At 38.7% G+C, this 13,282-nt stretch overlaps 1 protein-coding gene across 16 annotated transcripts in view; it reads right to left on the bottom strand.

Moving 5' to 3' along the window:
* ATE1 (arginyltransferase 1) overlaps positions 1-13,282 on the bottom strand; it is a 225,460-nt gene that overhangs the window by 208,163 nt on the left and 4,015 nt on the right. For all 16 annotated transcript variants that reach the window (XR_012326870.1, XR_002177332.3, XM_019940147.3 and 13 more), the window contains exons 2-5: positions 13,024-13,087; positions 10,928-10,990; positions 6,645-6,748; positions 4,640-4,903 (exon numbers count right to left, since the gene is read on the bottom strand). Coding sequence is in view for 14 of the 16 variants with exons in the window: in XM_019940147.3 (XP_019795706.1) it covers positions 4,640-4,903; positions 6,645-6,748; positions 10,928-10,990; positions 13,024-13,087 (495 nt within the window). In the remaining 2 variants the exon portion in view is untranslated. The remainder of the gene's footprint in view (positions 1-4,639; positions 4,904-6,644; positions 6,749-10,927; positions 10,991-13,023; positions 13,088-13,282) is intronic.

Here is a 13,282-nt window from a genome sequence, read left to right as displayed (position 1 = left end):
TTTTTTTTAATGAAAAAATATCCTTGCTTAGTTCAAGATATTTGTGTCCTTCTCTATCTAACTGGGGGGGGGGGGGGGGGGGTGTCTCATTAGTTTTGCTCCAATTTGAGTTTTGTTTTAATTAAAAGAGCAAATATCAAACTGATAATCCTTTAAAATATAACAATTTTTACTATTATAAACCACAAATTTCAGTGAGTACCCTTCAATCTTGGAAGTTGTTTTCAAGGAATCTATCCCAAGAAAATCATAAGAGATAGAGGCAAATAATGAACACAAATGAAAACCTCAAAGTAATCTAAATGCTCAATTATAGAATTACACAATTTTTAAAACAAGCAACAGAATATCAAACAGCCATTTTAAATGATGTAGAAATTTTAGGGGATTTGTCATTATTCAATGTTAAAACATGGGCTTCCCTGGTGGCACAGAGGTTAAGAATCCACCTGCCAATGCAAGGGACACGGGTTCCAGCCCTGGCCTGGGAAGGTCCCACATGCCGCGGAGCAACTAAGTCCGTGCGCCACAACTACTGAGCCTGCGCTCTAGAGCCCACAAGCCACAACTACTGAAGCCCACATGCCTAGAGCCCGTGCTCCGCAACAAGAGAAGCCACTGCAATGAGAAGCCCGCGCACCAGAACGAAGAGTAGCCCCCACTCGCCGCAACTAGAGAAAGCCACGCACAGCAAGAGAGAACCAAAGCAGCCAAAAGTAAATAAATAAAATAAATTTATTAAAAAGAAAACATTATGTATAAATATATATAATTAAAATATTTAGGAAAAAACCTGGAAAGAAATATATCACCATGTTAACAGTCATTTTACTTGGGTTTAGAAATTTAAAAAAAAAGGACTTTCCTCCTTTTTTTTTTTGTAGTGTTCTCTTTTCTCCAATTTTTCTAACACTAAACATAACTTTGTAATTTTTTTAAAAGCCACTAATTAAATAAAGAAAAACGCTTTTTAAAAATTTAGGATCCTGAAACAGGATTCACAAATCATATAAAAGTCAATTTTACAGAGAAGAAAATTAAGACATAGAGTGTTAAGGGACTTGTCAGAGACCAAGACCTGGTCAAAAGAAACTAATTTGATGAGAAAACAGTGATAGTGAGACCATATAATACAACTTCACTACATGTTTTCCAACTAAAAACAAAATTTACCTATTAAAAAAAACTCTGAATGAGTCTAATAAACCAATAACAAAAAACTAATTCCATAATTAGCCATCACTCTGTTGCCTTAGAGAATTAACTTTCTTTGGCCAGGGAATGCGTCTTTTCTCAAATTTGTCCTGAGAGGCACAACAGCCTGTTGGTCAAGAACACACACGCTGACATGGGCTACCTGAGGTGAGCTCTGTCACACCTGGCTAGATGACCTTGGGCAAGTTTCTTCGTCTGTACGAGAAAGATAATAACCAGTCCTAACGGTGGAGTTCCTAAAGATTAAATGTGTTAATGCATGTGCAGCTCATAAAACTATATCCACTGTTCAATTAAGGGTCATCTATTTTTTGGTACAGATGAACCTATTTGCAGGGCAAGAGACACAGACGTAGAGAACAGACATGTGGACACAGCGAGGGGAAGAGGAGGGTGGGATGAATTGGGAGATTAGGATTGACATATATACCCTACCATGCGTAAAATAGATAGCAGGAACATGCTATAAAGCACAGGAAGCTCAGCTCGGTGCTCTGTGACGACCTAGATGGGTGGAATGGGGGGTGGAGGGGGAGGGAGGTCCAAGAGGGAAGGGGGTGTAGGTATACATATAGCTGATTCACTTCATCGCACAGCAAAAACACAACATTGTAAAGCAATTACACTCCAATTAAAAAAAAGGGTCCTCTATTTTTATTAGCTACTGTATGTATCAGCAATACCTAAAACAATGTTTCATTTCACCTATCAACATCCCATAAATAGTAATAAGGAAAAATACCTGCATTTCCTAACAGCTACTCAAAACTACATTCCTACCACAGTTTTAAAATTATGAACAAATTATAAAACTATCTAGAGTGAACTGAGAAACAACTTTTCAGTATTTTAATGAAAGACCACCTATGTCATCTTTACACTAATTAATTCACTGGACTAAGCAATCCTTACCGTGATTGTTTCACACTATATTTATGTACTGTCACACTGCAAACTGCAATGGGCAGCAAATTAGGATTTCAGTTTATTTAGGGGATACAGATTTCCCCAAATCAATAAATTCCTTCAGCAGAAAGAAAACAGATCATCAGTATAAAATCAGTACACCTGGGACTTCCCTGGTGGCGCAGTGGTTAAGAATCCGCCTGCCAATGCAGGGGACACAGGTTCGATCCCTGGTCCGGGAAGATCCCACATGCCGCGGAGCAACTAAGCCGATGTGCCACAACTACTGAGCCTGCGCTCTAGAGCCCGCAAGTCACAACTACTGAAGCCTGTGCGCCTAGAGCCCATGCTCCGCAACAAGAGAAACCACTGCAATGAGATGCCCGCGCACCGCAACGAAGAGTAGCCCCCGCTCTCCGCAACTAGAGAAAGCCCGCACAGCAATAAAGACCCAACGCAGCCAAAAATAAATAAATAAAATAAAAGTTAAAAAAAAAGACTGCAAAAAAAATTAGAAATTTAAATAATGGATATTCAGCAACATTCAGGAATTTTACTTAGGTGCAATAACGGTATTGTGAATGTTTTTTAAAGTACTTAGTTTTTAGAGATGCATTCTGAAATACAGCATGATATAATGTCTGGAATTTGCTTCAATACAATACCGGAAGAGTAAGAATGGCCAATCATTTCAAAAACAAACAAACAAACAAGCAAACAAGCTCATAGAAAAAGAGATCAGATTTGTGGTCAAGGGGGAGACTGGATGAAGTCAAGTCAAGAGGTATAAATTTCCAGCTGTAAGATAATATCACTACTTGAGATGTAATGTACAACATGATAAATATAATGAACACGGCCGTATGTTATAGATGAAAGCTGTTCAGAGAGTAAATCCTGAGTTCTCTTCATAACAAAAAAATTTTTTTTCTATTTCTTTAATTTTGTACCCATCTGAGACGATGGATATTCACTAAACTTACTGTGAGAATCACTTCACGATGTAAGTCAGATCATTATGCTGTACACCTTAAACTTATACGGTGCCGTTATGTCAATTATAACTCAATAAAACCAGAAGAAAAAAGAAGAGTGGACATCATGAGTCAATAATTGTTTCAAATGAGGGAAGGGTACCTGGAAATTCATTACAATATTCAGTCTACATTTGTCTCTGAAATTCTCCAAAATGAAGGTTTTTCAAATTTTATAAACTATAAGTAATTGTTATAATAACAACTAAAAATGGTAAACAAACTGACCGACCCTAATGCCCAAGAGAGTAAGAGTTGAAAGAAACGATCTAAACCATTCAAAATATTTTATTGGACTATTCTTATCAATTAGAATGAAATCTCGGACAAACAATTTAAATGCCATGAGAGTTTTAGATTAAAAAAAAAGGGCAGGCTTCCCTGGTGGCGCAGTGGTTGAGAGTCCGCCTGCCGATGCAGGGGACATGGGTTCATGCCCTGGTCTGGGAAGATCCCACATGCCGCGGAGCGGCTGGGCCCGTGAGCCATGGCCGCTGAGCCTGCACGTCCAGAGCCTGTGCTCTGCAACAGGGGAGCCTACAACAGTGAGAGGCCCGCGTACCACCAAAAAAAAAAAACAAAACTATTCAGTAAAAACGCAAAGTTTTCTGTGCTTTAACACATGTAACTTTTAAACAAAAAACTAAAATAATATTAAAAAGTCTCTCCCTTGGATTTTGAATAAATAAATATAAGAACAAACTCAAGAACTGAAGAATAACTATGCAAATTTACATTTAATGAAATAATTTTGAAAGAGTCATACATATGTACACACATATATATAATAAATCCATTTAACGCTGGATAAATTCTTTTATAAGTGATAATACAGAAAGAAGTCTCACCTTATTAAAGGTGAGATTAAATAGCAACATGTGGAAATTTTTTTTTTTTTTTTTTTTTTTTGGCTGAGCAGCTTGCAGAATCTCAGTTCCCCAACCAGGGACTGAACTTGGGCCACGGCCATGAAAGCCTGGAATCCTAACCACTAAGCCCACCAAGGAACGCCCTGGAAATTTTTCTTTTTAATCTGGAAGTTTTCAAACTAAAATTAATTTTGATTGCATAAAGAAATCTAATGATAAAGTGAAGAATTTCACAATGTCTATATGTCAGACATAACATCTAAAACTTACTTTGTCTCATTTAACACTAAAAATAAAAATGTTTAGCACCATACCCTCTCACTGACAAAAATTTTATTCTCAAACCTCTAAGGCATTAAGGTAGTAAAAATAAATGGAACTCTTTTAGAATGTCTGTGTTAGGGGATAATAAGGCTATTATTTCAGGTTTTTTAAACAATTTGTTCACCTAAATCCAGGTAATAATAAGGTATATAAAACAGGGATCTATTTCACAGATTTCATGAGTAATTCACTTTTTTAGCTCATGAGAGCACCCAGGGACTACAATGTCTCAAGCACAAAGAAAATTATTTAATACGACTTTAATGTGGCCTGATAACAAACTTTCAATACCTGGCTGAGGAGCTGTATGCACTTTTGCTGAATGTGATGGTTCACCAGAGTCCAACTTCTCTTCCATATCTTGTGACTGGATTAACTCATTAGATTCTTCCCTCTCTGAGCTCTTTCCTTTCTTCTTCTCTTCACTCTTTACGCTCTCTTTGAGGTCATCACCGAGCGTTTTAAGGTCACACTGTATATCCAATTTATTTATTAATGCAAAGTCACTGGCAACGGCATCCTCCATGGTGGGCATGGTGGGCTCCATGGGCTCATCTATAAATCAAAACAGATCAAAGTCCATCAGCCAGGCCATTTGACACAATTAAAATACACACAGGAAGAAAAAGCCCCCTTTTATCCAATGTGGCAGAGACGACTGCGTGTCCACCAGATCCATTCTCCCATCTCCCAAGGTCAGGGCTGCGGTTAAGACTGTGGCACCCTGGCAAGGGAGCGTGTCAGTCCCTTCACAAGGTGTAATCAAGCTCTCGCCAATGGAACAGAACCAAACTGACATGTTCAATTTTGCCTCACTTGTTTTAAAGGAAATCTGTAACCCTGACCTTCCACCCTTTCCCCTCCCCACTGGATCGATTAGTAAAAACCAGAGCAATCTTGAAAATCACATGTTGAAGGGAATCCCAGAATGGCGGGGGTGGGGGTGGGGAGGGGGGGAGCAGGGCTGCAGGCCGACCTGGAACACCCACACTGGACTGTTATGTGAGGAAAGAAACAGACTTCCATCATTTTTTAGTCACCGCATTTTGGTGTCTCTTTGTTACAGCTGTTTAGTCTCTTACCCTAATGAGTACATCACTCCTATGAACTGAGTGCAGACATAAATAATTCAGAAGCCTACAACAAGTCAAATAAAAAACCAAATGTAAAAGCTACATAAAAAACAGGCCATCCTCAATGTACTAATGGACAGCATCCTCAAAACTTATCTAAGTATTAATTTTTGGAACTCAGAACATGATTCCTGGCTGCTGAAAAAAACTGCATAATGACTAACCACGAAAATCTGTTTAACCTTTAAGGTTATATACTGACAACACTAAACAGAGTTACACCAGAATTCTGACGTTTCCAGTATGACCCAGAGCCTTCTGGCCTCTCTGCTGCCAAGTCGGCTCCAAGTTGTCCTGAATTCTGCTCTGTTAAGCACAGTGCACGAGGGCAAAGAACAAACCTGCTCTGCTGGCCACTGTATCTCCAGTGCTTAAAAGAGGGACTAGAACATCGCAGGCATTCAAAACATACTTGGGGAATGAAGTAACAAGCTAAGACAGGGGTGGGAGGCTCCCAGAGTTAGGCCTTTCCTATGGCAGAAGTGAGAAAGAGCTCTAAGAATGGGTGGCATTCCCAATTCTTATGGTCATGTATTAGGTAGTGCCTATAGGAAAACATTAAAAAAAAAAAAAAAGGCAGCAAAAACACTGAAAAAGCAAAGTATCTGTAACCCAAGTTAATTAAATGTTACTAATGATCTTTTAGGAAATCCACTCACAATTCAGAATTCATCTGAAAATAAGAGACAACTTCAGGCAATATAATTTACTAAAAACCTTACTCAAACATGGAAACTCTGAGCTTCACTCAGCATTGTGATTATGCAATCTTGTGTGAGTTGCAGATAAGCATCTATTTCTCCAGAGACAGTATCACTTTCTACTTACTTCATAAGGGTATTATTAGGATCAAATAAAATTAAGAGTTCTCGAAGAATTGTGAAAACTAAAATTTAAATAAACTCCAGGAAATCACATCTTTAAAATGGTCCTTTCTTCTTCCCAAGCTAGACTTTCCCTGGCATATATTCCCCATATCCTTGATTTGGGGGCCAGTGGTAACAGTAACAGCAGTGCTAAGAGCAGTCATCATCATCAGGGTAACAGTAGTACCTGATTGTATTGGACCTCCTTCCCCTATCTAAGAAATGACTGAAAGTGAGAACCTTGGAAAGAAACATCTATTTGAGGTAAACAGTTTTTAGACCCCCAGCTCATCTTACCCTCACAATTTCCTTTTGAAATTTCCCCTTTAGCCAGAAATTTCAACATTTTTTTCAAAACCTTCTTGTGAGATTTTGATGGCTGAAACTGTAAAGGTCGGCACCTAGGAAAGCAAAATAAACATTTAAAAAGTGAACTCAAACTGTGAAGAAATAAAATCAGTGCTGAATAATAGAACAGGGTTTAATGTAGCCTCTAATCCCACCCCAAATCTCACAAAAATACAGTTAAAGGATTATTAAAAAAAAGAAAAAGACATAAACCACTAGGAAAAAAAATAATGGGAGAAATGTTGGAAGCTAGAAAGCAGATGTACAAGTGATAACTGACTTAGCAGACCAAAGAAAAGTTGAATCCTAAGCCAAAAGTGGGAAAAGCCAAAAAAATATCCAATTTTCTCTACGTTACCCCTAAAAGTCTCAGGGATTGGCCATACCTGACACCCTGGGAGATGAGAGTGAAAATAGGAAGGTCCCTTGAAAGTCTGTTTTGGAAGCGATTTATATATCTGATACTCTCCCCCACTCTGCACATATGACTCTCTACACAACCCAGCAGAAAACTGCAAACTTTTCAGAAAAGGGGAAAATAAGGCCTCTTACTTGAGGGATACAGGCACAGCTGAAAAGAATGGAAGTGTACTGCAAACAGTAAGCGTAAACGGAAGTATACATGCTGAATGTTGAGACCTCCAAGACCCACTTCTCCAGCCCAGCCCCAGAACATCAGTAGATGATACTTTCTTTCCAGAATGTGATCAGAACTAAAAATACTGACCTCAGAGATTCTCCCAAAGAACAGGCTAGCCAGATTACCCTACTTAAAGCCCACAGTAAACGAGACCCACCAGGGTACATAAAATTTCCAGTGGAACACTGGAAGGTTGGAATCACCAGACACTTGAGGAGGGCCTCTAAAACAAAGATAGGTGCCAAAAACCTGGAGAAAGTAACTTGGAGGATAGAGACATACAGTATACAAGAAGAAGGGAATCTCAAAAAATTTAAGAGTCCAAGAACAAAAATCCCTCTTAGAAGTAAAAATATAATAATAAGATATAATGAGAAGAAATTAAAAGTTAAATAGAAGACAGAAGACTTGGAAAATAAAGGTGAGGAAATCTCCCAAAAGACATGGAAAACCGAAGAGAAAAAAAAAATTAGAGTACCAGTCTAAAAGTTCCAATGTCTGAATAAAGACATTAGAGAAGAGAAAGAAGTTAATGGAAAGGAGAGGATCAATAAAATACAAGAAAATTTCCCTGAACTGAAGGACATGATGGGAGGAGCCCCTAGATAAGAAGGGTCCCTCAAGTCCATATGCAATGAATGAAAACAGACTCACAGCCAAACGTACTATGAAACATCAGAACTTTGAAGACAAAAAAACTTCCCAAGAGAAAGAACATGTTTTGGACAAAGGAACAAGAGTCAGAATGTCACTGGACTGCTCAACCGCAGTAAGACAACAATGGAGCAAAGCTGTCAAAATTCTAAAGGAAAATTATTTTCAATCTACACTTCTGTTCCTAGCTAAACCGTAAGTTAAGTTTGAGTAGTCAATGAAAACATTTTCAGACAAAGTCTCAAAAAACTTACCTCTTATGCACTTTTTCTCAAGAAGCTATTAGAAGATGTGCTTCACTAAAATGAAGGAATAATACATACAAGAAAGAGGGTAGAAGAGATAAGATCCAAATCAAGACCCAAAGAGAATCCTCAAGATGACAGTAAAAAAGGGATCCTAGGATGACAGTGATGCATCAGGCACAGAGGCAACCTGTCCAGATCACAGCAGGTCAGAAGATTCCACAAGACATTTTCATCAAGAAGATAAAAATGATAGCGTACCTGAAGCATCTAAACATACCAAGAGGAAATTTACACCTCTCAGGGAGCATTTTTAGATAAACTGGTAATAGGAACCTAGAAGACTACGCAAACAAAAATGACAATAATCAACACCAGGAAAGTAAAAACTTGTGCAGGGAAAGAGAAAGAAAGTAATCATGGACTACTACAGGGCTGAGCTGCGAAGCTTACTTACACAGCCATAATGAGGTGACTACATCTATCCAAAACGATAATATTTCTAATTTGGGAAGTCTGGGACGAGGACAAACAGGAGCTTGAATGTGACAGGGGAAGAGGGCTGAAATAAAGTTAAATCCTTATCTTTCAAAGAGAGAAGCCCAGAGATAATGAAGAAAACCAATTTTTTAAAAATCAAGTATTATAATTATATAAGCATGTCACTTAAAGATAGAGATGAAAACCCAGAAGAATCAGTTAAATGATCTGAAAGTGACTGAACTGGGAAAACAGAACATGAGACAGGCGGGAGGGTTTCAGAGGACTGCTTTTTGCAGAATAAGCTTTACAGAACTGTTTGATTCTTTAAATTCTTAGCATATACAACACTGATAAAAATTTTTTTAAAAAATCCATAGACAGGGAAGTTCGTCCTCATTTTTACTCACATACTGGACAGGTCCTAGCAGCTGCCTAACAAGAAGCTAAGTTGTAGGCTAGACCACCTTGCCTTTACATAAGGCCTCACTGCAACTACTGCAGTAAACAAAGTAAAATAACCAGAAGAGTATGCAAAATGACTCCAAGAGATCAACATATAAAACAAAGTTGTATAAAGAATAACGATCAGGGACTTCCCTGGTGGTCCAGCGGTTAAGACTCTGTGCTCCCAATGCAGGGAGCCTGGGTTCGATCCCTGGTCAGGAAACTAGATCCCATATGCCGCAACTAAAGATCCAGCCAGTACTCAGCAACTAAGACCCGGCACAGCCAAACAAATAAATAAATATGTAAAAATAAAATAAAATAAAATAAAGCTTCCACTCTTGTGTATATTGTTTAAAAAAAAGCATAACAATTCAGAAAATGTTTGATTCCGTGTAAAATTGGTAAATAAGTCACGTTTTATACTTACTTTCTCTTGCAATGTTAACTGAATCCCTTTTCATAAAGGCAACATACCTGGAATGGTGCTCTGTATGAGACAGGCACCCAGTAAATTATAAATGCTTTTATCTTTTTCTTTAACCCACTGAAATTGGCATTTGCTGAATAGAGATCCTCAGGGTTCAGGCCAATCAATTTCAGACTTACTTCAACAAAATCCCAGCCATAATCCAGTAATAAATTGTTACCAGAAGGAAAATGACTTGTCTTTGAAGATGTCACCACTTCATAAACACTAAGCTGAAAAAGCTATTCTGTCGTTTTATACTAAATGAGATGCTGTCAGCAAACCAGACATCCATCTTTTCTCCTTACTGTACCAGTCCTTTGACCAATTATGTACGAGAAAGGATTCTTAACCAGGAAGCAGTGAATTATTCAAAGTCAGTGATCACCCTAAAACTAATATGTTAGATGTTACATTATTTTTGTCTATACAGCTCCTTGTCTTGTTTTGTTTTGCTGCAGAGAGGATCTGCAACCATCAAATTCTCAAAACAGTCTACAACCCCAAAACAAGTTAAGAGTAATTAAGGAAAAAAAAAAAAAAGAGTAATTAAGGGAGACAGCTGTGGGGACATGCCAAGCATGATGGACACAACTGTGTTTGTGTTTTTATCTAGAGTGTACATACACATTGAAACTGCAGACATATGCCTCACAATGTTAACGTACCTTCCCTACTTTCTACCAGAAGAAGGGGAAGAGGGAGGGGAAGAGGAGGACCTTCATAATCAGAGAAGGGAAAAATCCTCCCATGTTAGGGCAGAGTAAGGGGGGCACAGGGGAAACACAAAACATTAAGAAAAATCAAGCAAACACTCTGTAGGAAAACAGACTTTTAGTTCAAGTTTTCCAGTGAAGAAAACTAGACTCTGAATAGACGCAGATAAGTGTCAGCCCTCCTCCCCCTTATAGAGGATCCTGTGGCATTACCTGAATGAAACAACTGTTGTCAACACACCAGAGAACTGCAAAGCCATAAGCTAAACTGATAAAAATTTGATATCTAAAATTAATTTAAGTATTTGCCAATATTCTCCCAATATTTCACGTATTATTGACTAGACTGCTAAATAGTGTATTTTTTATACCATATTTATATCTAAACCAAACAGTATTATTAAAAGCTATTGATCGGCACAGGAATATAGTATGAGTATGTAGAAAAAAATCTGTTTGCTTTTCTTTATGAAGAATGTTTACCTAGACAGAAACAGGCACTTCAAAAAGCAAGAGTCTACTAAAAAATTATACACAATCTTCGTATTAATAGAATATATTATATTAATCAAAATTCTTACCTTATTGTGTACTGAGGACAACATGTTTGATTCATGACAGGTTTGTACACGTATTTCCCACTTCTAAAATTATAAAATAGTTTTGTTAAGTTTGTACACATTTCTCATATGTAGCAAAGTCGATTAGTACAGGAGTACAAAATTAATTAGGGTAAAAATCTAATCAACAGTGTAAAAACATTTAGGTTTAGTTACTTTTCATAAGCTAAATGATCTTGCAACGTGGGTATACCAAGGACCAGAGTCCAGGTTTTTCTTTTCTGAACGTTTACATATGTATTCCATGGTTAATCACCTCAATTACCCTCTCACCTGCATCTGCAGTCCCTTCCATGCCTCGATCTACCACCCACCCTCAATAGCAAAAGGGCAGTCAGAGAAAACTGCCCAGGATGCTGTGGGACTGATGTGTGCTGCTGCCTATGACATCCATACTTGGGGGTTCCATGGGCACCAGCACGATGAACCCCCAAACCAATCTAATCCTTTCCATGCCTTCTGGATCTCAGTTAATGCAGAGTCATACATTTACGAGCTGAATTTTGTCCAGATTTAAATGTGCCCTAATCCAATCTGACTGGTATCCTTATCAGAAAAGGAAATTGTACACAAAAAGGAACAATAAACAAAACACTAGGGATGCACACACAAAGAGAAAGGACCGTGTGAGGACACAAGAAGGCAGCCAGGTGCAAACCAAGGAGAGAGGCCTCAGGAAAAACCAAAGCTGCAGAGAGCTGGATTTCGGACTTCCGACCTCCAGAACTGTGAGGAAATAAATTTCTCTTGCTCAAGCTGCCCAATCTGTGGTATTTTGTCAAGGCAGCCCTAGCAAACACACATGATTCAGGTCCCGAGCCGAAAACCTGCGAGTCCTCCTAGACTCTTCCGTCTAATGCACCTCCATATCCTGCCAGCAAGCGCTCTACTTCCAAGATGCCTCAAAAATGTGTCTTATGATCCATCCGATCCATCTCCTGATACACAGTCACTGCTACTGACCATGACAGCGGTCCTCACCACCTCACACATGGACACCGCAATAACCTCTGGAACTAATGGTCCTGCCTGCAGAATCACCCGCTCAGACACCTCTCTATCTGAATGATCACTTCCAAATCACAAATTCCATCCCTTTTCTCTCTGACATAAAAGCCTTCAATAGCTCCCCTGTACCGTTAGAAAAACCCCACAAAACCTCCTTACCATGGCACACGAAGTCTTTCAACATCTGGCCTATATCTGTCCTCATTTTGGGCCCCATTATTACGTTTAGGGAAAGCTGTGAAGTTTCATTTACTGTGCTCAATCCCATGACTTCTGGGGAGTATTGGCACAGGGCACCTAACACTGCTCGTACTTACGTAAGGAACCTTACCTAATAGCTATTCTAGAATCATCTACATAAACAGAGCTGCCCAAAAACCTCAGCTATCAAAGGCAACGTGTGGACTTAAGGGAATCCCGATTCAAATAAACCAACTATAAAAAAGAATTTTTTGAGATGAGCAGAAAATCTAATCAAAACTAGGTGACTGGTGACGTCAAATAATTATTATTAAATTTGGAAAGTATGGTAATGATATTGTGGAGATGGTAAGAAAGAAAATCCTTCTTAGAAACACATACTTAATACAGGTATAATGACATGATATCTGCAATTTGGTTTAGATAATCTTGTGGGACGAGGGGAAGGGGGGAGTATCTTATTCTGCTTGAGCTGCTATAACAAAATACCATAGAGGGGACTTCCCTGGTGGCACAGTGGTTAAGAATCCACCTGCCAAGGAAGGGGACACGGGTTCGAGCCCCGGTCTGGGAAGATCCCACATGCCGCGGAGCAACTAAGCCCGTGCACCACAACTACTGAAGCCCACGCACCTAGAGCCCATGCTCCGCGACAAGAGAAGCCACGGCAAGGAGAAGCCCGCGCACTGCAACGAAGACTAGACCCCGCTCACCCCAACTAGAGAAAGCCTGCGTGCAGCAATGAAGACCCAACACAGCCATGAATGAATGAACGAAAGAATGAATAAATAAATAAATAATTTTTTTTTTTTAAAAAAAAGAAGTATCTTTGTATTAAGGACCTTTACCTTCGCCATCCTCGGTCTATGAGATCCTGATAATCCTGTACAGTCATGGAATGTGCCCACATGCCTGAAAAATAAGTGCCATGTTAATTACAGCAGGTGGAACTTTTTACTTTTTTAAATCCAAAGCATTATCTTTAAAATATGAAAACTGAAGCAAAAAAAAAAAATCCAGCTCATATTGGAGAAATGAAAGTCTGCACATACTTCATACTTGTTAGCTTGACACAATACACAACACAAACGAAATACATGATGTATT

The sequence above is a fragment of the Tursiops truncatus genome, chromosome 16 (assembly GCF_011762595.2).
Source record: "Tursiops truncatus isolate mTurTru1 chromosome 16, mTurTru1.mat.Y, whole genome shotgun sequence".
NCBI lineage: Eukaryota > Metazoa > Chordata > Mammalia > Artiodactyla > Delphinidae > Tursiops > Tursiops truncatus.
Note: the sequence above shows the minus strand (reverse complement) of the source record. Positions and strands in the feature narration are given on the sequence as shown.